This window comes from Prionailurus bengalensis, chromosome E1 (assembly GCF_016509475.1).
Source record: "Prionailurus bengalensis isolate Pbe53 chromosome E1, Fcat_Pben_1.1_paternal_pri, whole genome shotgun sequence".
Classification (NCBI taxonomy): Eukaryota; Metazoa; Chordata; class Mammalia; order Carnivora; family Felidae; genus Prionailurus; species Prionailurus bengalensis.
In genome coordinates this window covers 27,338,736-27,366,249 of record NC_057347.1, presented here as the reverse complement: position 1 = coordinate 27,366,249, position 27,514 = coordinate 27,338,736, and the positions used below count along the sequence as shown (strand labels likewise).

Sequence of the window (27,514 nt, the reverse complement as noted above, 5' to 3'; positions counted from 1 at the left end):
CTTCCAACTTTGTTCTTTTTCAAGATTGTTTTGACTCTTTGAGTTTCCTTGAGATTTCATATGCATTTTATAGTTTATTTATTTATTTTTAGTAATCACTGCACCCATAGTGAGGTTGAAACTTACAACCCTGAAATGAAGAGTTGCATGCTCTTCTGACTGAGTCACCCAGGTGCTTCTCATATGCATTTTAGGATGGATCTTTCTATTTTTGCAAAATCATTGGGATTTTTATAAGAATTTCATTGAATGTGTAGATCAATGTATCTTAATAATAAGCATTCTAATCCATGAATATGGGATGTCTTTCCATGTATGTGTATCTTATTTAATTTCTTTCAGCAGTGTGTTGTAGTTTTCATTGTATAAGTCTTTTATTTCCTTGGTTAAGTTAATTTCTAAGAATTTTTTTGTTCTTTTTGATGCTATTGTAAATGGATTGTTCTGTTATTTCCTTTTCAGATTGTTCATTGTTAGTATACAGAAACATAACTGATTTTTGTGTGTTGATTTTTTTTTCAACGTTTATTTATTTTTGGGACAGAGAGAGACAGAGCATGAACGGGGGAGGGGCAGAGAGAGAGGGAGACACAGAATCGGAAGCAGGCTCCAGGCTCTGAGCCATCAGCCCAGAGCTTGACGCGGGGCTCGAACCCACGGACCACAAGATCGTGACCTGGCTGAAGTCGGACGCTTAACCGACTGCGCCACCCAGGCGCCCCTGTGTGTTGATTTTTTTTTAAGTTTATTTATTTGTTTAGAGAGAGAGAGTGCATGAGCAGGGGAGGGGCAGAGACAGAGGGAGAGAGAGAATCCCAAGTAGGTTCCTCACTGTCAGTGCTGAGTCCAACATGGGACTTGAAATCATGACCTGAGTGGAAATCAAGAGTTGGACACTTAACTGACTGAGCCACCCAGGTACCCCTATACAACAAGTTCATAGCAAAGCAGGAACTGATATCCAGACTTTTTTTAACTTCTGATCCAGTGTTTTATTATTTTTATTGTTTTTTAGTTTTTATTTAAGTAATCTCTACACCTAATGTGGGGCTCAAACTCTTGACTTTGGCTCAGGTCATGATCTCACGGTTTGTCTGTTTGAGCCCTGCATCAGGTTCTGCATTGACAGCATGGAGCCTTCTTTGGTTTCTATCTCTCCTTCTCTCTCTGCCCTTCCCCCACTCTCTCTCTCTTTCAAAATAAATAAATAAACTTAAAAAAAAAAAAAAAAAGAGTTGCATGCTCTTCTGATTGAGCCAGCCAAGTGCCCCCTGATCCAGTGTTCTTTCCATTATACTGGGTTGTCAGGAATATGGGTAGCGGGTTATGGAAAGGGGTAACATGATTCTCTTGTTACGTGTTTACTTTAGAATATTTTCACATCAATAAATCTAGTAGATGACAATGTAGAGAAATTTTAGCGTTAAGAGATTTTTTTGCTATTTGATTTATAACTCCAAATTTTTACATCTGACAAAGTTAAGTTTACTTAACTTTCAGAATGTCATTATTCTTTGCATTTCTTCAGTGCAGTTACAATTGGAACTGATATGCTGGAATTGGACTGCCATATCACAAAAGATGAACAAGTTGTAGTGTCACATGATGAGAATCTAAAGAGATCAACTGGAGTCAATGTAAACATCTCTGATCTCAAGTACTGTGTAAGTAACAATGCATGATAAACTACTATCTAATAGATACTAGAGCCTGTAAGATCATTAAAAACAATGAATGCCAGATAGTGTTTCAATAAATAATAAAAAATAAATGATAGTGATTAAATAATGAATGTCAAAGAAAATTTTAAAAACTATTCTAGGGGCACTTGTGTAGCTCAGTTCGTTAAGCATCCAACTTCAGCTCAGGTCATGATTTCACGGTTCATGGGTACAAGCCCTGTGTTGGGCTCTGCGCTGACAACTCAGAGCCTGAAGCCTGCTTTGGATTCTGTGTGTGTGTGTCTGCCCCTCCCCTGCTTATGCTCTCTCTCCCTCTCTCTCTCTCTCTCTCCTTCTCTCTCAAAAATAAATAAACATTAAAAAAAAAGAAGAAGAAAACTATTCTAATTTCCAGTGAGGATTTGTACTTACTACAGACACCTGTGGATACATCTTGGAGACTTATTTTTATAAATATTTTAACAAAATTACCAAAGTCTTCAAATGTAAAACTACTAAAATTCAACTTGCTTGGAGTATTCTACAATTTATTTGATTCAGATTAAATATATGAATTAATTTTAGTCTTCAAGGATAGGAAATCTGATTTTAGTGGTTTACGTGCCATTATAGTAAAGACTGATAAATGGATGGGGAAAATAAATGCTTTATTTTACCACCTAAAGAAAACTTATGTTAACAGGATACTATCTGTATGTATATCTTTTATGTTTTTTACATGGTTATGATCCTACTGTATATTATGTATATTGTGTTTTTAAACACTTTAACATTATGGCATGATACACATTTTTCCATGCTTTCTCATTTAATAGACTTTAGTTTTTAGAGCAGTTATCAGCAAAATTGAGCAGAAAGTACAGAGTTTCCACTAACTTCTGAACCTGTACATGTACAGCCATCCCTTCCCCCTAACCCCCCATCAACATCCTGCACCAGAGTGTTACATTTGGTACAATCTATGAACCTACATTAACACATCATTGTCACCCCAAATCCATAGGTAACAGTAGGTTTATTTTTATTTTTTTAATGTTTATTTATTTTTGAGAGAAAGAGAGAGAGTTTATTTATTTTTGAGTGGGAGAGGGACAGAGAGAGGGAGACACAGAATCTGAAGCAGGCTCTAGGCTCAGAGCTGTTTGCACAGAGCCTGACGTGGGGCTCAAACTCACAAACCGCGAGATCATTACCTGAGCTGAAGTCAGACGCTTAACGAACTGAGCCAGACAGGCACCCCAGTAGGGTTTATTCTTAATGGTGTACATTCTGTAGGTTTTAACATATAATGACATGTACGTTTTAATGTATAATAATATGTATCAACTATTACAAGTGTCATACATAATAATTTCACTGCCCTAAAAATCCTTGGCCTGTTCATCCTTCCTGCCCCCCAACCCCTGGCAACCATTGATCTTTTTATCGTCTTCATAGTTTTACCTTTTCCAGAATGTCATATTGTTGGAATTTTTTGGTATTTAGCCTTTTCAGATTCCATGCTTATTTTTCATAAGCATTTTAAATGACTGCAGTTATTCCATTGATTGGATATGGAGTTATTTTTAACCATTCCTCTTCTGTTGTTGGGAATTTGAATTTGTTCTAAGTTTTTTTTTTTTAATTTAATTAAGAATAAAATAAAATGCCACTTAAAAAAAGTGTTTTAAGGATTCTAAAATCTGGGACTCCTGTCTGGCTCAGTTGGTGGAGCATGTGACTCTTGATCTCAGGGTCATAAGTTCAAGCCCCATGTTGGTCGTAGAGTTTATCTAAGAACAAAGTAAGAATTAAAAAAAAGAAAAAACAAAAAAAAAAGAGAGTTCTAAAATGTGATAATAGAGGAATTCCCATTTTTCTGTACCCTTACCATTATTGAATATTATAACAAAAATTTCCTAAATTTTAATTTTAATTAGCATTTATTTATTTGTGAGTTTAAAGATTTTTCTGTTTGATTGTCATTGTTTAAAATTGTCTATTCTTGACACTTATCTACTGAGATATTTGTATATTTATTATTGAGAAAAGGTCCATATTAAATAGTAGAGATTTCTTTTCTTATAAGTTGTGAAAGAAAGTAGTTCTATGATTGATTTGCTGTTTGGGATATTCTGCTAAAGAGTGCCCTATGTAAACATAGGTAATGTTTTATTCTTTTATTTTTTGAAGAAGCATATCTTTATCTTAATGTAAGACACCAAAATACTTAAAAATTTTTTTTAAATACTTTTAAATTTTGAGAGCTAACTTTTTTTTTTAAATCATATCTTTTAAAGGAACTCCCACCTTACCTTGGCAAACTGGATGTCACATTTCAAAGAGGTAATATTTTCCATTTGCAGCTTAAACATTTACATTAAAGTGTATTTGGTATTTGTTTATACTGAGCATTAGATATACATGTGTGTTCTCTTGTCATAATAAATTCCAGCTAAAAGTACTGCCCTCAGTACCTACTCTTTCAGACCTACAGATCTGAAATCTGGACCCTAAGATGATAAAGGCTAGAGATTTAACTGGCTCATTCTATTTAAATTTATGTACAGGTAATTTAAGCCTGTATACTTAAAAAAAAAAAAAAAAAAGCCTGAATACTAATTATAAGGAACCCAGATACTATTAGGGATGCTTTGCATTTCTAAAGCTTCAAATTGTAGACGATTACTATAACTTGCAGTAATAATCCTTCATAAGCAAAAACAATAAGTGAAAAGACATTGAAAAGGACCCCTTTCAGATCATTACTGATTCTGTAACATTTGATTTTATGTCATTTCACTGCTCCCTATATTAAATTATTAAAGAGAATTCTATTACTCAAATAAACCACCCATTTCCTGGTCATTGTCACTTTTTAATCACAAGCATAGCAGTTTTCTCTCTTTTGAGGGAATATTTCTCACAAAGGAACATGTCCCTTGGCCCAGTTTGTTAGATTTGTTAGAGTGGAAAATAGACCACCTGGAGATAAAGGTTGCTGAGCAGGTACAGGGACCCACACTATCACAATTCAGCCTCATGTTTTGAATGATTCAAATGTAACTCAGTAAAACTACAAGATGGTACATATTATGGTCCTTTGTATGGAATGGCTTGCATTTATTTAAAAAAAAAATTTTTTTTTAATATTTATTTATTTTTGAGAGACAGCATCAGCAGGGGAGGAGCAGAGAGAGAGGGAGACCTAGACATGAAGCAGGCTCCAGGCTCTGAGCTGTCAGCACAGAGCATGACGCGGGGCTCAATTCACGAGCCGTGAGATCATGACCTGAGCCGAAGTCGGACGCTTAACCGACTGAGCCACCCAGGTGCCCCTGGAATGGCTTGCATTTAGTTAAAACCTTGGTTAAATGTCAAGGATCTATTGATAATAATATTAAAAAAGAAACGTAACTACTTTGTGACCTAGATTTAAAACTGGCCAGTGTAATTTCCGTTTGGTTAGAAAATTTAAGAAAGCCAAGTAAAAATCAGAAAATTGCTTAAATTAGCTATCTCTAAAGAATGTTTCGATCTGAGGGGCGCCTGGGTGGTGCAGTCGGTTAAGCGGCCGACTTCAGCCAGGTCACGATCTCGCGGTCCGTGAGTTCGAGCCCCGCGTCAGGCTCTGGGCTGATGGCTCGGAGCCTGGAGCCTGTTTCCGATTCTGTGTCTCCCTCTCTCTCTGCCCCTCCCCATTCATGCTCTGTCTCTCTCTGTCCCAAAAATAAATAAACGTTGAAAAAAAAAATTAAAAAAAAAAAAAAAAAAAAAAAAAAAAGAATGTTTCGATCTGAAAATGGTTTGATTTTACTTTCCAAGTATCATTAAGCTGGGTTGGTTTGAGGAAACACTTTTTTCATTCTTGTAATTTAACAGGATTATACTTGCCAAGCTATTATAATATTTGTGTCCATTGTGGATTTGTGAAGGTTAAAAACATTTCGTAAGTGAAGTGTTTTGTTTTGTTTTTTTTTGTTTTTGTTTCTTTTTTTATGTTTATAGAGCAAAGGCAAAACCTCACGAAGATTAAAAGATCCTTTGAGGGGAAAAATGTTTTTACTTTTTTTTCAGGTTTTATTCCTTTCTTTCTTTTTTTAAAGTTTTTATTTATATACCTTTCTCATAAAGTCATAAAATATTTGAATATGCAGTGACCTTTGAGACTATATAATTCTATCTCCTCCTGTTATAAATAAGGAAACCGAGGCATAAAGATGTAAATTAACTTGATTAAGGGCAGGCATACAACAAATAAATGACAGAGCTAGGACTTGAAACTAGGCCTTCATCTAACCAGGTCAGTGTTCAGCTGTACTATCTGGCCTCGCCATCTAAAAAAATCTTTTTTTTTTTTTCTTAATTTTAAAAAATATTTATTTATTTTATTTATTTTATTTTTTTGAGAGAGAGAGACAGACTGATAAAAGCGGGCAGAGAGAGAGGGAGATACAGAAACTGAAACAGGCTCCAGGCTTTGAGCTGTCATCACAGAGCACCACACAGGGCTTGAACTCATGAAGTACAAGATAATGACCTGAGCCAAAGTCAGACACTCAACCGACTGAGCCACCCAGGCATTCCTAAAGAGTATCTCTCTCTCTCTCTCTTTTTTAATGTTTATTTATTTATTTTAAGAGAGAGAATGAGCAGGGGAGGGGCAGAGAGAGGGAGAAAGAGAATCCCAAGCAGGCTCCGGTGCTGTCAGCACAGAGCCAGATGTGGGGCTCAAACTTACAAATGGGGAGTTCATGACCTGTGCTGAAATCAAGAGTCAGATGCTTAACTGACTGAGCCACCCAGGTGCCCTAAAAGTCTTTTCTAATGCCTTATTAATAGCAATGCCATGTACATTCAAGTTTCAGACAGCTAAAAAGGATAATTTTCATTCATATTACATTCAGTTCATATTACAATTAAGAATGCCTTACATGTGAAATTTACTGCATTTAGGCTAATATACAGTACTTGATTCAGATTAGGTAGATAGTTGTTCCTTTGTGTGTGTGCGTGTGCGTCCTATTCCCCTCCTCAGAATTCTGGCTTACTTTTCTTTAAATATGAGAGAGAGAGAGAGAGAGAGAGAGAGAGAGAGAGAGAGAGAGAGAGAAAGAGAGAGAGAGAGACTGTCAACTCTCAGAGGAATACAGATTTTAGGCCTCTTGCTTTCTTTGTGATTCACGATTTTACCAGAGATGGTAAAGGTGCTTTGGTCTACCACAGGCTACATTAAAAAATAAATGTAAAGAAAGAATATAAAAATGTGTTAACCAAAGGGTTTGTTCTTATCTATCCTGCTAACTTGAAAGTGGATTTTTTTTCATGGAAAATACACATTCTGGATAGTCTAGGTTGGTCAGAATGATCACTTTAAAAGTTCTTGCATGCTTATAAGAGGCTACTTCACTCATCCCATCACCCAGCACATCCTATCACTTACTCCTTGTCTGTCACTCTAGTTTTCCTCTTTCCCTTTTTGTAGTATTTCCTAGGTGGTTATCTTCTGCCCAGAACAATACTGGGGACAAACTTCTTTCCCCAACTCATTTTCTATATTCTGTGTTAGCTGAGGCATTAATTTAAATATTTTCACATCACTTTAACATACTTCGTTTTTTTTTTTAGTTAAAAAAATTTTTTTTAATGTTTATTTATTTTTGAGACAGAGAGAGACAGAGCATGAATAGGGCAGGGTCAGAGAGAGAGGGAGACACAGAATCCAAAGCAGGCTCCAGGCTCTGAGCTGTCAGCACAGAGCCCAACACGGGGCTTGAACTCACGGACCATCAGATCATGACCTGAATGAACCAAAGTCAGATGCTTAACTGACTGAGCCACCCAGGTGCCCCCCCTTTTTTAGTTATTAATGTAACTTAAATCCCCTTGTTTCTTTCTTTCTTTTTTTTTTAAGTTTATTTATTTATTTTGAGAGAAAGAGAGCAAGTGGGGTAGGGGCAAAGAGAGAGGAGAGAGAGAAGGAATCCCAAGCAGACTCTGCACTGTCAACACAGAGCCCATTGTGGGGCTGGAACCCACAAACCGTGAGATAATGACTTGAGCCGAAATCAAGAGTCAGATACTTAACTGACTATACCACCCAGGCTCCCCTAATTTCCTTGTTTCTCCCACTATTAGATGCAATATTATTCTTATTGTATAATGTTCCAAAGTTAGTTTTGTCTGTTTGACTTCTAAGTTGATCCTTGCAACTTTACCTTCATGTGAATAGCTAATGCCCATGGCAATTCTTTTGACTGCTAAATTAATTTTTTCACCCTTAACAAGCTATGAAAAATTTTACTTAACTAAAAAACAGTACTGTTTAAATGGAATGTAGCAATAGAAATGCTCTATATTTGCACTGTTACAATAGACAGTTAATCACGTGACTATTTTATCTATCTATCTATTTATTTATTTATTTATTTATTTATTTATTTATTTATTTATTTATTTTACTTTACATCCAAGATAGTTAGCATATAGTGCAATCAGGAGTAGATTCCAGTGATTCATCCCCTATGTATAACACCCAGTGCTCATCCCAGGCCCCCCTTAAGGCACACCTTCTACACATGAGGATGGACTCTGACAACATCAAAAGCACATGATCCATCCAGCTGAGGATTTCAGGAGACCTCTCCCCGTGTTCATATTGTTATGCTTAAAGCTCATGTGCTCTCTTTGTGGCCAAGGAGGCAGAGCCAAATGATTGAGAGGCTAGTTAGTATGACCCAGAGTCCCACCATCTGAATTACAAGGAGTAGTAAAAAGACAAAAAGAATGGAATACAGAACAGACAAAACAGTAACACATTTTCCTTTTTTTCCTCATTTACATGCTGCCTTTTCATATGAGCCTTTATTATGGATAATTTTTTTCACTTTTTGGCATAGATTTAATTTACTTTGTTGATATACTTCTTTGAACAATAAAGATGAAATAAAAGCTCTTTTACCATTTTGTTATTCACATGGTAGTGGAATTGCAGTTTCAGAGGGAAGGGGAAATTTTATAAGACTTGCATAGCAAAGGGGCGTCTGACTTCAGCTCAGGTCATGATTTCATGCACTGGGCTCCACACTGACAGTGCAGAGTCTGCCTGGGATTCTCTCTCTCTAATCCCCTACCCCATCTCTCTCTGCCCCTCCCCCTCTTGCGTGCTGTCTTTGTCTCTCTCAAAAATAAATAAACTTAAAAATTACTTATATAGCATGTATAGTATATTATGTAAATGATTCAAGGCAAAAGAGATTAAGGAAAAAATTAAGAAAATAACCCTCAGGAAATGTAAAAAATGATTAAAAAAATCCTCTTCTTATTTTTGTTGTGACTCAATTTTCTTTGAGTAGCTGTATTGATACAATTCTTTTTTTTTTTTTTTAATTTTTTTTCAACGTTTATTTATTTTTGGGACAGAGAGAGACAGAGCATGAACGGGGAAGGGGCAGGGAGAGAGGGAGACACAGAATCGGAAACAGGCTCCAGGCTCTGAGCCATCAGCCCAGAGCCCAACGCGGGGCTCGAACTCACAGACCGCGAGATCGTGACCTGGCTGAAGTCGGACGCTTAACCGACTGCGCCACCCAGGCGCCCCGATACAATTCTTTATTACTGAATTAGCATGTATTTCCCTTGCCTGAACATATATATATATTCTCAATCTCTGAAAATTTCAGTGGTGATAGCTTAGCAAAACTTTCCAAACAACCTCAGTGTCCACTAGCAGGGTATAGGGAAGGAAACATTTTTTTCCCCTTCTGCTCTCTAGGTTCTCAGCAAGTCTCTGTAACAAAAGAGAGATTAACAAGAGAAAGACAGAAGTTTATTAATATGTGTGTGTCATGGAGAACCTCAGGGATGAGTAACTCAAAGGTGGCTAGAACTTGAGTTTATATAGCATCTTAAACAAATCCAATACATTTTCAGAGAAATGACAAGACAAAAGGGATTTTGAGTTTCTAGGGTGGCAAATTGTGGGAAGGTGGATATAAAGGTGAATAAGGAAAGATAAAGTCTAGTCAACAGTTTGTATTGCGGAGTCCTGTGGTGCTGATAAGGGTCTAAGGTTGTTGGTGATTACGTTTTGGAAAAATTTAAGTCTTGTTTCTAGGCAGATGGGAAAGGACCGAGATTTTCTCATATCTGTTTCATCTCAGTTGCCTTACGTTCAAAATAATCCTAATGCCAAACTGCCATATTTTGGAAGTGGTAAACTCTGTTACCTTTCTGGGGGAATGGTTAAATTAAAATAATTAAGGGACAGGGCGGTTGAGCTTCTGACTCCTGATTTTATTTATTTATTTATTTATTTTAATTTTTTTTTTTTTAAGGTTTATTTATTTTTGAGACAGAGAGAGACAGAGCATGAACGGGGGAGGGTCAGAGAGAGAGGGAACACAGAATGTGAAACAGGCTCCAGGCTCTGAGCAGTCAGCACAGAGCCCGACGCGGGGCTCGAACTCACGGACCGCGAGATCGTGACCTGAGCTGAAGTCGGACGCTTAACCAACTGAGCCACCCAGGCGCCCCCTGACTCCTGATTTTAGCTCAGGTCATGATCTCACGGTTTGTAGGTTTGAGCCCCGCATTGAGCTGTGTGCTGACAATGCGGAGCCTGCTTGGGATTCTCTCTCCCTGTCTCTCTGCCCCTCCTTTGCTCATGCTATCTCTCTCTCAAAATAAATAAATAAAACTTAAAAAAAATAATTAAGGAGCATCTGGGTGGCGCAGTCAGTTAAGTGCCCGACTCTTGATTTCGGCTTGAGTCGTGATCTCTCAGTTTCTTGAGATTGAGCCGCACAGGCTATCAGCACAGAGCCTGCTTGGGATTCTCTCTGTCTCTCTCTGCCCCTTCTCCGCTCGCACCCTCTCTGTCTCTCTCAAAATAACAGAATAAGATTGGTGGATTAACACTATCAATGTCATGGTTATGATATTGTAGTATAGTTTTACAAGAGGTTATCATTGGGAGATCTGGGTAAAAGGTGCACAGATCTCTATTTTTCTTATAACTTCAAGTAAATCTATAGTTATTTCAAAAAGTTTAATGAAAAAAATTTTAAATCATAATTCTAAATATAGTGTATGAACATGCAACATTTATTTTTTTACTTATGTAAAAGATCAGATTAAGGTCTGTAGGTACGCTATTATAACTCTTATTAAATTACGCATTGAAGGGGCACCTGGCTGGTTCAGTCAGTAGAGCATGTGACTCTTGATCTTGGGGTTGTGAGTTCAAGCCCCATGTTGGGTGTAGAGATTACTTAAAAATAAAACCTTTAAAAATTATGCATAGGATAAAAATGGTCACAATGCTTGTATCTAAGTTGTTGGATTTTAGATGATTTTTCTTTCTTCATACTTTTCATCATTTTGTAAATGCCTTATTATGAATACATACTATTGTGAAAACAATACTTTATCTTTTTTTCCTAATCATCAAAAAAAGTGAAAGTTATCTTTTAAAAATACTTTTAAAAATCTTGCTTTCTCAGCATGCCAATGTGAAGGAAAAGATAACCGAATCCCATTACTGAAGGAAGTTTTTGAGGCCTTTCCTAATACTCCCATTAACATCGATATCAAAGTCAACAACAATGTGCTGATTAAGAAGGTACTTAAGGCATTGCCTCTTCTGACTGTATTGTATTTCACAAACTAAATGAGGCTAGAGTAAGTGACTTCATAGATTGCTACTGTTTAAGGAAATGTGATACTCTAGGGATCAGTATTGTTTTAAATAATGCCCTGGTAGAAGAGATCACTTTACTGTAGGAAAGCCTATTTTCAGAGTGAGTTGTCTTGTCTTAGTCATGCATAAAAGTGAGCTCCTGAGAACCAATTGTTCTGGCAATTAACTTCTTCAGATTTAACTTGCTTTGTTGGTAGTTTATATCAAATGACTAAATAGTGGTACTCTCTTAGATAAATCATATAATGGTAAAATGTAAGTAATTGCTTATATTTTGTAAAATAATCTGGATTCATATATTCATCCAAAAGTTTATATGACTCACTAGCAGAAAGTCAGTTGTAACCCATTTGTAAAGTGAAATAATGTAAGTGGATTTACAAATAGGCACATGCATCAACTTTTGAATTTTCACATGTAGGTTTCAGAGTTGGTGAAGCAGTACAGACGAGAACACATAACAGTGTGGGGCAATGCCAGTTATGAAATTGTAGAAAAGTGCTACAAAGAGGTAAGCTTCAAAAATGATACAGAAAGATCTTTCTTGCTGTTGTTGTATATCTATACATGGTCTTACAGTAATAATTTTTTAAATTACCTTATTTCAAAGCCTCATACAAAGACAGATGGTACTGGGTAGAGGCACCTAACCAGAAGTTTACTAATAGAGATAATGGATTTAATAGAAATAATGGACCTTACAGTTTAAGTTCTATGTACTTGGGCTGGCTCACAGAATTTATTTTCACATGCTAATATTAGTTGTTTGCCAACACTTTATTATGTACATTATGAAACAAAATATGATTCCTATCTTTTAATGTCTGTTTTTTTGGTTCGGTTATTGAAATTTTCTGTGTAATTTTGAATTGAGGAAAGTATTTAGTCATTCAACTCTATAGCTCAAGCTTCTCTGTTCCCTGCCTCCCAAACAGAATTAATCAAATTAATCCAGCATCATAATTATCAGGTGGTATATAAAAGTAGGGCCATCCACCTACTGAGATCTTTCTGTTTAAAGAAAATATATCTAGGGGCGCCTGGGTGGCGCAGTCGGTTAAGCGTCCGACTTCAGCCAGGTCACGATCTCGCGGTCCGTGAGTTCGAGCCCCGCGTCAGGCTCTGGGCTGATGGCTCAGAGCCTGGAGCCTGTTTCCGATTCTGTGTCTCCCTCTCTGTCTGCCCCTCCCCCGTTCATGCTCTGTCTCTCTCTGTCCCAAAAATAAATAAACGTTGAAAAAAATTTTTTTAAAGAAAATATATCTATAAAAAGTTATTTTGATATATCTTGACATGGTTGCTAAGCCTCTATAAGCAAGTTTAGCTCTGTACTATAGCTTCTATAAGTATAGCTTATATAGTTATATACTATAGCAAGTATAACTAGGAGAATATGAAATTCAAAATGTTAAAAAACCTTAAGCATTGAAGACTCTCTTTCAAAATACAAGTGATAGTGCAGAAGAAATATTGTGACATAAGTAGCAATTTAAAATACAAAGTTTTCTTTGGGGAGGGCCCTCCTTCCTCACAAAAAAGGTAAAAACATAGATCCAGAATTGTCACCACTACAATTAAAAGTACAGTTGAAGGCCTCATTAAGGCAAGTAAGTTTTATTTATGTGCCACAGGTTCTCTGAGATCCCAAGGTAGCTTGTGTACAAAAGGAGAAAACAAAGTAGTCATTGGGACAAATGGCTTCAGATTCCTGAGAATTTAGGACTAATATTTTTCCATAATTCATCATTGTCTAATGGTATTTTCACATGTCATTAAAAGTGAATGTATTATTGAAGTTTTACATTTTTATTTATTTATTTACTTACTTATTTGAGACAAAGAGCAAGTAGGGGAGGTGCTGTCAGTGCAGAGCCTGATGTGGGGCTTGATCCCATGAACTGCAAGATCATGAACTGAAACCAGGAATCAGAGGCTTAACTGACTGAGCCACTCAAAATTTTTTTAAATAAAAAATAGGAGCGCCTGAATGGCTCAGTTGGTTAAGTCTCTGACTCTTGGTTTTGGCTCAGGTCATGATTTCACTGTTCATGAGATTAAGCTCTGACAGCACAGAACCTGTCTGGGATTCTCTCTTTCCCTGTCTCTCTGCGCCTTCCCTGCTCATGTGTGCTCTCTCTCTCAAAATAAATAAATAAAAATTTTTAAAAATTCTTAAAATAATAAATAGTGATAACAGCAAATGTTGAAGAAGATTTGGAGAAGCTGGATCTCTCCTACATTGTTAGTGGGAATGTAAAATGCGACAACCACTCTCTTAATTAGTTGGATAGTGTACCCAAACTAAACATACACTTACCATATTAACCAGCAATCTCACTCTTGGACGTTTATCTCAGAAAAGTGAAAACTTACGCACAAAAAACCTGTCTATGAATGTTTATAGCAGCTTTATTTATAATAGCAAAGTACTAGAAACCAACCAAAATGACCTTCAGTGGGTAGATGGCTAAACATGATGTAATACTATTCAGCCATAAAGGGAAAGGAACTACTGATACATGCAACAACCTGGGCTGCCCTCATCCTTGATGTCATTTCACTTGGAAAAAATGAACCTCAAAAGGTTACATACTGGAATCACCTACATTGCACACCTGAAACTCACATATATAACACTGTATGTTAATTGTCTGGAATTAAAATTAAAATAAAAACCTGAAGAAACAAAAACCAAAACAAAAAGGTTGCATACTGTATGATTCCATTTATGTAACATTCTCAAAACTATACACACAGAGCAGATAAATGGCTGTCAGGGGACAGGGACTGGGGGCAAATACAGAGAGGTAGCAGGAGGGAGTTCTCATTTGTGATGGAGCTGCTCTGGCTTTTGACTGTGGTGGTGGTTACACGAATCAGTGCATTGTTAAAACTGCACTAAACCAAACACATGCACAAGTGAATGGAGATTTTAAAAAAGGTGAAAACTGCATAAGGTCTATGGTCTAAATGATATACCAGTATAGTGATATTATACTACAGTTATGTCAAATGTTACCATTTGAGGAAGCTGGGCTAAGGGCACATGAGACTCAACTTCCTGTGAATCTATTATTTCGAAATAAAAAGTCCACTTTTGACCCAGAATTATAGAACTTTTCCTTTGATTCACCAATTTTTTTTAGAAGCCTCTGGCTTTCTGTCATTTTAGAATTTAAAAACTCCAAACTTCCAGCAGTCATTTTCAGACATCATAGTAAACATGTCTCAAAATATTTGTCATTCATATCATGAACATACCATATAATTAAGTCATACATCTTTTACAATTCTTTTTTTTTTAATTAATGTTTATTTATTTTTGAGAAAGAGAGAGAGAGACAGAGTGTGAGCGGGGGAGGGGCAAAGAGAGAGGGAGACACAGAATCCAAAGCAGGCTCCAGGCTCTGAGCTGTCAGCACAGAGCCCAATGTGGGGCTCGAACTCACAAGCCATGAGACCATGACCTGAGCCCAAGTCGGAAGCTTGACCGACTAAGCTACCCAGGCACCCCTCTTTTACAATTCTTAAAATACGATTTATAAGAATTTTACATTAGTCCTTTAATTCCCAAATGCTAGCAACTAAAAATATAAAAATAAAAAAAAAAAGCGGCACACCGTGGTAAGAGGAAAACATGTAGAGCTTATTTCCACTTAATGGCTTTTTATTTTTTTATTTTTTTATTTTAAAAACTTTTTTTTTTTTAACGTTTATTTATTTTTGAGACAGAGAGAGACAGAGCATGAACGGGGGAGGGTCAGAGAGAGGGAGACACAGATTCTGAAACAGGCTCCAGGCTCTGAGCTGTCAGCACTGAGCCCGACGCGGGGCTCGAACTCCCAAACCGCGAGATCATGACCTGAGCTGAAGTCGGCAGCTTAACCGACTGAGCCACCCAGGCGTCCCTCCACTTAATGGCTTTTAATTCATTCTAACTTAATGCAGTGGTTCTTTTGTTTGTTTGTTTGTTTTGTTTTGTTTTTTGAGAGAGAGAGGGAGCGCGTGGGGAGGGGAGAGGGGTAGAGAGAGAGAATTTTTTTTTTTTCTTTTTTGAGAGAGAAAGGGCACAAGTGAACGAGGGTGTTGAGAGAGAGGGAGAAAGAGAATCCCACGAGGGACAGAGAGAGAGAGAGAAAGTGGAACTTACCCAAGGCGGGGCTCGTGTTTACCCGATGCAGGGCACCAGTTCACCCAAGTGTACTCGAACTCACGAACCGTGAGGTCATGACCTGAGCTGAAGTCAGATGCTTACCCAACTGAGCCACCCAGGTGCCCCACTTAATGCAGTGGTTCTTAAAGTTGGCTGGATGTTGGAATCCTAAATCCTAAATAAAGATACTAATGCTTAGGTCCCATTCCCTAAATTCTATTTATTTTGTTCAAATATAGTTGACATAATGTTATATTAGTTTCAGGCGTACAACACAGTGACTGGACAAATCAGTACTTTATGCTGTGCTCACCACAAGTGTAGCCACCATCTGTCAACCATATAACACTATTACAATACCACTAACTCCACTCCCTATGCTGTACCTTTTATCCCCATGAGCTGTTCATTCCATAGCTGGAAGCCTGTATCTCTTACTTCTCTTCACACATTTCTCCCACTCTCCTCCCCTCTGGCAACCACCAGTTTGTTGTCTGTATTTATGGGTCTGTTTCTGCTTTTTGTTTGTTTATTCATTTTGTTTTTTAGATTCCACATGTAAGGGAAATCATACGGTATTTGTCTTTCTCTGTCTAACTTATTTCACTTCGTGTAATACCCTCTCAGTCCATCCATGTTGTCGCAAATGGCAAGATCTCCAGATATTCTAATTTAGAAGATACAGAGTGGCACCAGCTGTTATGTCAGTGGTGTGCCAGCATACCAAACCCCACCCTCTCCCACCACCAGCAGCCTTGCATGGCTCCCAGAAATACCAATTTTTTTTTTTAGTTCTCTGGGTCCAAAGTTGTGTAAGTTTTGAGGGTCAGCTCCTAACCCTATTTTTCCCATAAGCTCTGTTATTTTCAGTGCATGAATTTGCAGAAATCAAGTTTTTCAGGGACTTGTACATTGTGTTACAGCTGAAACACCTGTATATAAATAAGCCTAAAATATTACAGAGAGACATATGAACAGAGAGAGAAGAAATGCTCAAACTTATTTATTCTTTTTTATTCTTTTTTTTTTTAAATAAAGAAGTGAGTAATTTAAAGCTAATATGTAAAATAAATTACTTGCGGGGTACTTGGGTGGCTCAGTAGGTTAAGTATCCAACTTGATCTCATTCAGGTCTTGATCTCAGGGTCGTGAGTTCAAGTACCGCATTGAGCTCTGTGCTGGTGTATAGCCTGCTAAAAAATAAAATAAAATAATAAAATAAATTACTTTTTTGAATAACTTTTTCAATATATTATTTTTGTATAGAAAAAATCAACTCTACCATAATTTCTATGTTTTAAAGAGAAATATAGGAGGGGCTAGGGAGAGGAGGATACGGGGAATTGTATACTAGGCATAGAGTTTCAGTTTTGCAAGATAAAAAGAGTGCATATCTATATGAAGCTTACATTCTAAGAGTTTTGAGATCTTGAACATATTTTCCAGTAGAAACCTAAAATGATGGCTTGATTCTTGGACTAGCTTACAAAATCTTATCTATATTTGATCCATAATGTAACTGAAAGATGACATATTTGCAACAGTGCTAATATATTTTATCTATAGATATTCATATCAATGTCATATCTTACTTAAATAATGTATAACTATATCTATAGATAAGAATACATATATATCTATATATAGATATATATGAATATATGTTGATCTTCAGTTACATATTTTTTAACTGGCAGTAAGGTTACTGAATGTTTCATATTTTCATTTCTTTATCTTGTTCTGTTAGATTCAGTGTGTTTAATCTCTAATAATAAGTACTGTCACCAACAGACAGAAGTGGTGTTGCAAACGCAGACATTAGGGAATAGAGAAACTTTAATATCATCAGTTGATGGTATAGGGCTCCAAGATAGATCTAACCCATTTGTCAAGGACTAACTATTTTTAAATGTGGTGTGTTTATTTTTTTTTTTAATTTTTTTTTTCAACGTTTATTTATTTTTGGGACAGAGAGAGACAGAGCATGAACAAGGGAGGGGCAGAGAGAGAGGGAGACACAGAATCGGAAACAGGCTCCAGGCTCCGAGCCATCAGCCCAGAGCCCTGACGCGGGGCTCGAACTCACGGACCGCGAGATCGTGACCTGGCTGAAGTCGGCCGCTTAACCGACTGCGCCACCCAGGCGCCCCAAAATGTGGTGTGTTTAGAGATGGATATTGATAACTCAGGGAGTACTTTTAACAAGTGTCCAGATACAGTCTTGGAAATTTTGAGGATGTGAAATAATCTTCTTTATTGAGCAGTTGTAAAGTAACATATTGTTTGTGTCTTTTAGAATTCAGATATTCCTATACTCTTCAGTCTACAACGTGTTCTGCTCATTCTTGGCCTGTTCTTCACTGGTCTCTTGCCCTTTGTGCCCATTCGAGAACAGTTTTTTGAAATCCCAATGCCTTCTATCATATTGAAGTAAGTGGTTACTCTGTTTGCATCAATTATCATTATAGGAGGACTAAGATCAAGGCTCATTAATATCAATATCAGTGAAATAAAAGATTGCTGTAGGGGCACCTGGCTGGCTCAGTTGGCAGAGCGGGTGACTCTTTTTTGTTTTTTAATGTTTTATTTATTTTTGAGAGAGAGAGAGAGAGCAAGAGTGAGCATGAGTGGGGGAGGGGCAGAGAGAGAAGGGGAGAGAGGATCTGAAGCACGTTCTGCGCTGATAGTAATGAGCCGAATTCGGGGCTCAAACTCACAAACTGCAAGATCACGACCTGAGATCACAGTCTCAACCAACTGAGCCACCCAGGTGCCCTAAGCATGTGACTCTTGATATTGGTATTGTAAGTTTGAGTTCCACATTGGGTATGGAGATTACTTTAAAAAATAAAATCTCAAAAAAAAAAAAAAAAAGAATAGACTGCTGTAGTTATTTACATGTTTGATAAACTGGCCTATATTAATAATGCCTTTTGAAATAATTAAGACATATTTTTCTAAAATGAACAATTTAGGATTATAAATATTTAATCTGGACCCTTTTCAGGTATCAATAACTTTATGGGCCTGTGTACCCAGAAGTCAGATACAAAGAATTGAGCTTAATTGTTGAAGCTTTTATGTTAACCTATAATAGCAATTGCCCTCCAACTTCCCTAATGTATTTATACTTCATCACAATAGGAAGTGGAAATTCCATTAAACTCCAAATTCACCATTAGTATTAATACACTGAGGAAGAAAAACAACTACTACCACCATAACAACAACCAAAAAAACCTCTGAGAAATAGGAGAAAGAAAAGGATAGTGTTTGTTTATAATAGATACTGCTATATTTCCATAATCTTTTTCCTGGGTACAAAGCCTTGCTTTTCACGAACTCATTTACTGTAAAGATAAAAATATGTAAAACACTTAGCACCTCCTGGCAGATAATAAGCACTTAATAAATGATAGCTTTTATTGTTCCATTATCTTTATCATCAGTATCAGAGAAAGACAGCTTCATCTCATTATCCTGCACCAATAGAATGTGATTTCTAGCTGTAAATTTCTAATAATCAGAGTCATGACAAAGGAATTTGGAACTCCTGGGGAGATCATTTAAATGTGATGTCACCTGGGATACGTGGCTGGCTCAGTCAGTAGAGCATGCAACTCTTGATCTCAGGGTTGTGAGTTTGAGCCCCACATTTGGCCTAGAGATTACTTAAAAAAAAAAAATTAAATGTGATCTCACCTGCATGGAAACTTTTTTCATCCCCAAACAGAACTTTAAAAAGTCAAACTGAACATTAGTGCAACAGTGATTGGGAAATACTGGTAAGAAAAACAGTTTGGTTGGTACCTTTGTATTTAGCATCTATGTTTCATGCTTGTTTTCCAATTTGAGTTTCTTTGTGATGAGCATGTTTATTTTATCTGTTCCCAGTTATATTTTTGGGCAGTCTTTGTAGCTATTTATCAGACAAAACAGAAACCACTTCTTGCCTACAAAGAAACCATTTTAATTTGCTGGATTAAAATGATTCCTAACCATTTATTCCTAAAGTACTTAGGTTTTCCTCTGGCCTGGCATGAACTACTGTGCTCTCTAAATTATGTGCACATGCTCCTTTTAGAAGTAGGTATTACTGAAATACAGACATATGAACAAACTCATAGAATTAATCTTTTCTCTAAAAACTAATTGTGGGTTAAGACAAAGTAGAATATTGTGTGTGTGTGTGTGTGTGTGTTTTAATTTTTCTTTGATGGATGACAGTGGGTGCTTTCTAAGACAACATAATAATTTGTTTAATGAGCTGATTAATGTTTGAGATACTAAAAAACAGAGATTCCTAAAACTGCAACAAGTTCTTCCCACCTAGGCTAGAGTTAAAGAAAAGAGGATTTTATTTGGAGAGCTTCTAATAAAAACTGAATTCAGAGAGAAAGAAAAAAGTGAATTTAAGCGTGGAGACTCAAACATTCTAACAGTATAGTCAGGAGGAGTTAAAAAGGAAACAAGAAGTGAAGATCTGGGGAGAATGAAAATCACTGTGTGCTGTTAAACTTAGAAGCTGGGAAGTCTTCATAGTAGAGAGAGGCTAACCAGAGATTTGCTATGGGCACAATGCCAAATTAATGATACAGGTAGTTGTGCTGCTCTAGGCATTGAGGAAATTGAAGAAGGAACTCAGTGTAGGTCTAAAGGTCAAGTACACTTTTTCAGTAGAAAAGATAATTGAAAAAAACAGGGCCTACATTCAATATTCGCAAATCAAACAACGTGATACATCACATTAATAAAAGAAAGGATAAGAATCATATCATTTCAATAGATGGAAAAAGCATTTAACAAAGTACAACATCCATTCTTAATAAAAACCCTCAACAAAGTAGGTTTAGAGGGAACATACCTCAACATAATAAAGGCCATATATGAAAAACCCACAGCTAATATCATCCTAAATGAGGAAAAACTGAGAGCTTTTCCTTTATGGTCAGGAATAACACACAGGCATGTGAACTTTTGCCACTTTTATTCAACATAGTACCGGAAGGAATCGGACAACAAAAGGAAATAAAACTGGTGAGGAAGAAGTAAAACTTTCACTATTTGCAGATCACATGATACTCTATATAGAAAACCTGAAAGACTCCACCAAAAAATTGCTAGAATTGATAAATGAATTCAGCAAAGTCACAGGATACAAAATCAATGTACAGAAATCTGTTGCATTTCTATACACCAATAATGAAGCAACAGAAAGAGAAGTTAAGGAATCAATCCCATTTATAATTGCCCCAAAACCAGTTAGGTACCTAGAAATAAATCTAACCAAAGAGGTGAAAGACCTGTATTCTGAAAACTATAAACACTGGTGAAAGAAATTGAAGAGGACACAAACAAATGGAAAGACATCCTAGGCTCAAGGATTGGAAGAACAAATATTGTTAAAATGCTTATACTATCCAAAGCGATCAATACATTTAATGTAATCCATATCAAAATACCAACAGCATTTTTCATAGAGCTAAAACAAACAAACCTGAAATTTCTGTGGAACCACAAAAGACCCTCAATAGTCAAAGCAACCTTGAAAAAGAAAAACAAAGCTGGAGGCATCACAATTCTGGACTTCAAGTTATATTACAAAGCTATAGTAATCAAAACAGTATGGTACTGGCACAGAAATAGACACATGAATCAATGGAACAGAATAAAAAATCCAGAAATGAGCCTACATGTATATGGTCAATTAATGGTTGACAAAGCAGGAAAGAATATCCAAAGGGAAAAAAGATGTCTCTTCAACAAATGGTGCTGGGAAAACTGGATAGCAACATGCAAAAGAATGAAACTGGACCACTTTCTTACACCATACACAAAAAATAAATTCAAAAGGGTTTTTACACCTAAATGTGAAACTTGAAACCATAAAAATTCTAGAAGAGAACACAGGCAGTAACTTCTTTGACATTGGCCATAACAATTTCTTTCTAGATATGTCTCCTGAGGCAAGGGAAACAAAAACAAAAATAAACTATTGAGACTTCATCAAAATAAAAGTTTTTGCACTGCGAAGGAAGCAATTAGCAAAACTAAAAGGCAGTCTACAGAATGGGAGGAAATATTTGCAAATGACCTATCTGATAAAGGGTTAGTATCCAAAATCTATAAAGAACTTATAAAATGCAGCACCCCCAAAATGAATAATCCAATTAAAAAATAGGCAGAAGACATAAATAGAAATTTTTCATAGGAGACATACAGACAGCCAACAGACACATGAAAAAGATGCTCGATGGGAATGCAAGCTGGTGCAGCCACTCTGGAAAACAGCATGGAGCTTCCTCGAAAAACTAAAAATAGAACTATCCTACGACCCAGCAATTGCATGACTAGACATTTATCCAAGGGATACAGGTATGCTGTTTCGAAGGGACACATGCACCCCCATCCATGTTTACAGCAGCTCTATCAACAGTAGCCAAAGTATGGAAACAGCCCAAGTGTCCATCGATGGATGAACGAATAAAGAAGATGTGGTGTATATATATATACAATGGAGTATTACTTGGCAATCAAAAAGAATGAAATCTTGCCATTTGCAACTACGGGGATGGAACTGGAGGGTATTATGCTAAGTGAAATTAGTCAGAGAAAGACAAAAATCATATGACTTCACTCATATGAGGACTTTAAGAGACAAAACAGATAAACATAAGTGAAGGGAAACAAAAATAATATAAAAACGAGGGGGACAAAACAGAAGAGACTCATAAATATGGAGAACAAACTAAGGGTTACTGGAGGGATTGTGGGAGGGCAGATGGCTAAATGGGTAAGGGGCACTAAGGAATCTATTCCTGAAATCATTGTTGCACTATATGCCTAACTAATTTGGAGGTAAATTTTAAAAAATAAAAAATTAAAAAAAAAAGATGCTCGTCATCAATTATCATCAAGGAAATGAAAATCAAAACTACAATGAGATATCACCTGACACCCTTCAGAATGGCTAAAATAAAATCTCAGGGAACAACAGGTGTTGGTGAGGATGTGGAGAAAGGAGCTAACCTTCATGCACTATTGGTGAAGCCATGCACAGTGAAGCCACTGTGGTAAACATGGAGATTCCTCAAAAAATTAAAAATAGAACTACCCTGTGATCCAGCCATCATACTACTAGGTATTTACCCAGCGAATACAAAAATACTAATTCAAAGGCATACACGCACCCTGACAATGATAGCAGCGTTATCCACAATAGCCAAATTATGGAAAACAGCCCAAATGTCCATACACTGATGAATGGATAAAGAAGGTGACATATTACTATTATGCTAAATGAAAAAGTCCATCAGAGAAAGACAAATACCATATGATTTCACTCATATGTGGAATTTAAGAAATAAAACAAACAGGGCACCTGGGTGGCCCAGTTGGTTAAGCGATTGACTCTTGATTTCGGCTCAGGTTGTGATCTCATGGTTCGTAAGTTTGAGCCCTACATCTAGCTCTGTGCTGACAGTGGGGAATCTGCTTGGGTTTCTCTCTCTCCCTCACTCTCTGCCCCTACCCCACTCATGCCCTCTCTCTCTCTCTTTCAAAAATAAATAAATATTTAAACATTTGAGGGGGGAAAAAAGAAACAAAACAAACAAAGGGAAAAAAAGAGAGACAAACCAAGAAACAGATTATTAACTATAGAGAACAAATTGATGGTTACCAGAAGGGAGGATGGTAGGGAGGGATGGGTTAAATAGGTGATGGGGATTAAAGAGCACTTGTTGTGATGAGCACTGGGTGATATGTGGAGTTGTTGAATCACTATATTGTACACCTGAAAACTAATATTACACTGTATGTTAACTAACTGGAAACTAAATGAAAACTAAAAAAAAAAAGAAGAAGAAGAAGAAGAACAGGGCCCAGGTCTTCAAATATTGAAAGGGGAAGAAAAAAACATGCTTTCAGGGTCTTTTTAGTCTCATTTTTACCCCATATGTCTTTTAATTTGTAGTAAAGTTTGGTTGTATGTTTACATCTACTATATACTATGTGTGCTTGCTTTGACAGTACATATACTAAATCTACCATGTACTCAGTTATAGCAAAGTGAGAGAAAGACGCTTCACCAAAAAAGAGAAGACACATGAGCTCTAGGCACGCAGGGTCTGAAAAGATAACTTTTATTATTATTATTATTATTATTATTATTTTACCTTTCAGTAGTGGTAGCAAAAAAATAGCTTGAAATCAATAGAAACAGAGACCCAAATGGGCTTTATTTTAATTTACTTTTGGTTTGTTGTGGTTTTTTTATAAAATTTTTTTGAGCACATACTAAGTTCAAGGCACTGTGTTTGTTTTTGGACTCATTTTATTTTATCACACTGATACCTTCCTGTGTTTCTAATGTATGTTTCAAATTTTATTTTGCTTCAGGCTAAAAGAACCACACACTATGTCCAGAAGTCAAAAGTTTCTCATCTGGCTTTCTGATATGTAAGAATTTTAGTTTCTTGATATACAAGTTATTGCTTTAGCTATATGTATTACGTCCTATGTTTATAATTTAGAGCAAGCTTTCTGCATATGATTTGTAACAAGGACATATTGAGCACCTACTCCATAGGTGGATGTATATGAATCATTTAGAACTACTTTAACTACCAGCTGCAAAACTGTAAGAGGAATCTTGAGAGACAGTTTCAGCCAGCTTCAAGAGAAAACTGAGTGCCCTCCTACCCAAAGGTAAATGATTAGCTTAGGGTGATCTAGCTAGTTAGTATATAGAGCTGGTATATATAACCACTCTCTTCCACCTGTTTGCTGTTTTCAGTAACCTGCAGTCAAAGAAAGATATGGTGAAAGAAGTGTATAGCAATACAGTATAGGTAAAAGTATACATTGACTACTGGCACATTTCTCCAGAAAAATCTGCACCAATGTTTAATAGCAGAAAGGAAGCCCCACCTGTAGGGTGGGCATCTACTTCAAAAAAGATACTTTAATTTCTAAGACATGTTGAGTTTAATTTTATTTTTTTTTATTTTTTTTTTAGTTTAAAAAAAAAATTTTTTTTTTCAACGTTTATCTATTTTTGGGACAGAGAGAGACAGAGCATGAACGGGGGAGGGACAGAGAGAGAGGGAGACACAGACTCGGAAACAGGCTCCAGGCTCTGAGCCATCAGCCCAGAGCCCGACGCGGGGCTCGAACTCACGGACCGCGAGATCGTGACCTGGCTGAAGTCGGACGCTTAACCGACTGCGCCACCCAGGCGCCCCGAGTTTAATTTTAGATAAATACCACAATGTTGCTGTTATGTTTAGTTTCTGTTATTTAATCATTCTAATAGACATGAACAGAGTAGAAATAATATGTATAACTTTCCCATATAGTTCATTCCCATCATGCTCAAGTGATTTGTATTCTAAAAGTTCACTTTTAAGTTAATTATTTCAAACTCTAAAAAATGATATATATACAGTATATATAGTGTAAATAAGGAACAGTAGGTTTCTAAGATTGCACATGAAAGACCAATCCATTATGTAAATAAATAATGATATTATAGAACTTGGCCCAAATTCACTATCTTGTTTTAACTTGGAAAGTTATAAACAGACTTCCAAGCTCTTTCTGACTCTCATTATGGTGTCAACAGGGAAAGTGAAGAAGCCTCTTCTCTCCTAAGCGGCTTCAATAAGAATGGGTCTCCTGAGGATCTAGTTACAGAAGGAATAGAAAGGAGGTTCTGGTTGTCCACCAGCAAGCAGCCAACAGTGAAAGGAGATCCAGCAGTTAGGACATGAATATATCCACAGTAGTTATTACTTGAGGCCATTGCTTTAAATCAGAATTATAAATTCTAATTATAATTATAGAATTATTATTAGGTGACCTTAAAAATCAGAATTATAAATTCTAAATTAGGCTAATTTAGTTCTAAAGACTAATTATGGTCTTTCATTAGAACTAAGAAATAACTAAATTTGTTCTGCTTTTCTTTTCTAGCTTACTAATGAGAAAAGCCTTGTTTGACCACCTCACTGCCAGAGGCATTCAGGTAAGTTTCTGGAATGATGCATTTTGGAAACAATATGTCTCATCAGTGTAACACAAGTGTAAAGGACAGGATCTTTTAACTGACTTAATTTGGGCCCAGCTCTGCTGCTGCTGCTGCTGCTGCTGCTGCTGCTGCTGCTGCTTTACTGGTTCACATATGAAAACCTTAAGCTCTGCCTTATGTTTAACAAGAAAGCATTGGCATTTTAATAACTGGAGTCCACTTATGTATATAGGTGAGATTAGCTGAAGCTAAAGGGCGGGACAGTATATATTTAATGAGTAAAGTAAAGCTTTTTTAAAGGGTTCAATAACTTTTTAAAATTACAGGTTTAATAGGTTGTTTCTAGGTCTGCTGAGATTGTAGTGTATAAATGCTATTATAAAAATAATTTTCTATTTTAACATTTCTTCTCATACTTCTCACGCTTCTAATTTTCAGGTGTATATTTGGGTATTAAATGAAGAACAAGAATACAAACGAGCTTTTGATTTGGGAGCAACTGGGGTGATGACAGACTATCCAACAAAACTTAAGGATTTTTTACATAATTTTTCAGCATAGAAAAGGAGGTACTCAGAAGCATTCAAAGAAAACCTGAAGAGACCTAAGGAAAAAAAAAAAAAAAACAAGTTTGCCATCATTTCCCTAAGCCATTTCCAGAATGGTAAAGGTTTAATCAGTTAAGTTTTTATTACCTCATTTTTAAGCTTGTCTGAGAATGTAGAAACTATATATTGTATATTTATTTTAAACAATATTACATATTTTACATTTGTAAATAGTTTGTTTAGAAAGATAACTGGTTATGAGTTGGAAGTAGAAGATTATTAATCAAGAGTTCTGTATATGATGCATTGTTCTACTATTATAAGTAATTCCAAAATCAAAGACTTTTGGATAAATTTGACATTAGCCTTCACTGGAATAAGATCAACTAATTAGTAAAGCAAAATTACTGAAGGCCACTACAGCTATTCTGAGTTGTCTCATTATTTCCAGGTACATCTTGAATAAAGAGAAAAGAAAATACAGTGGGAGGAGAGCTTAGAAATCAGTAATATAGCTATTTGACAAGCTGTCCATTGTTAACAGAAGGCAAGCTCAAAGAACTGAAATTTTATTACCTGATCAGAAGTAAAAACTGTAGACAATTACATTTCTTGGCTGCTGTTGTTAATGGAATCTCGGAATCTTCTTCAGTGTAGCAGCGCTACCATGTCCTTTCTTTTTGGTAACCATTAAAATGGGAATTATTAAATGTAAATTAAGACAAGATCCAAATAGTCATATATTTATGTTTCCTCTAAAGAAGTGTAAATTTCCCATTTTTGGCAATGACTAACTGTTTGATCCTACATCTAGATTTTAAATAACATCTTGAATCTTAATAAACCTATAAAACTGATGAAAGTACACATCATTGATTTAATACTTATGGTATAAACCACCTGTTCCTGACCTTTAAGGATTTAGTCTTCTGAATATTAAGTGGAAACAATTTCTCAAAGCATTAGGCATCACTTTCTCAGCTTTTCTGATATGACTTCATGTACATCTGTTTCTAATCTTTTTGACTAATTTTCATGACCTCTTTGGGAGGTAAATATAATCTGGAATAATAAGGGCCTTTTACCTAGATTACATCTCTCATTTGGAGTTGTCAGCAGCTATGAAGGATGATTATACTCCCATCAGTCTCTGGATGACATAATTAACATTTTGCTTTTTTGTTTAAACTGGAATAAAATTTTACAAGAACAAAATAAGGGTTCTTCATTGCTTTTTTTGCAGTTGTAATTCTAAATGTGCTTTATAGATTTTATAGGTTCTGGGGGGGCAGAATTTAATGAAGTGATAAATTGATAATATAAGTAAACACACCTGATATTTCTCTCTAGAATAAGGAAAACAAAAGAAAATATGGAAACACTCTATGGTAAAAAGTTGCTTCTTGGCATTTGAACAATAAC

At 36.2% G+C, this 27,514-nt stretch overlaps 1 protein-coding gene across 1 annotated transcript in view; it reads left to right on the top strand.

The window, feature by feature from the left end:
- The window catches only part of GDPD1 (glycerophosphodiester phosphodiesterase domain containing 1), a 50,947-nt gene extending 23,640 nt beyond the window's left edge, over positions 1-27,307 (top strand). Inside the window, exons 3-10 of the mRNA XM_043583908.1 lie at positions 1,529-1,664; positions 3,962-4,007; positions 11,165-11,283; positions 11,783-11,872; positions 17,811-17,944; positions 23,915-23,974; positions 25,490-25,541; positions 25,983-27,307. Of these exons, the coding sequence (XP_043439843.1) occupies positions 1,529-1,664; positions 3,962-4,007; positions 11,165-11,283; positions 11,783-11,872; positions 17,811-17,944; positions 23,915-23,974; positions 25,490-25,541; positions 25,983-26,105 (760 nt within the window). The 3' untranslated portion in view covers positions 26,106-27,307. The remainder of the gene's footprint in view (positions 1-1,528; positions 1,665-3,961; positions 4,008-11,164; positions 11,284-11,782; positions 11,873-17,810; positions 17,945-23,914; positions 23,975-25,489; positions 25,542-25,982) is intronic.
- The last annotated feature ends 207 nt before the right edge of the window (positions 27,308-27,514 follow it).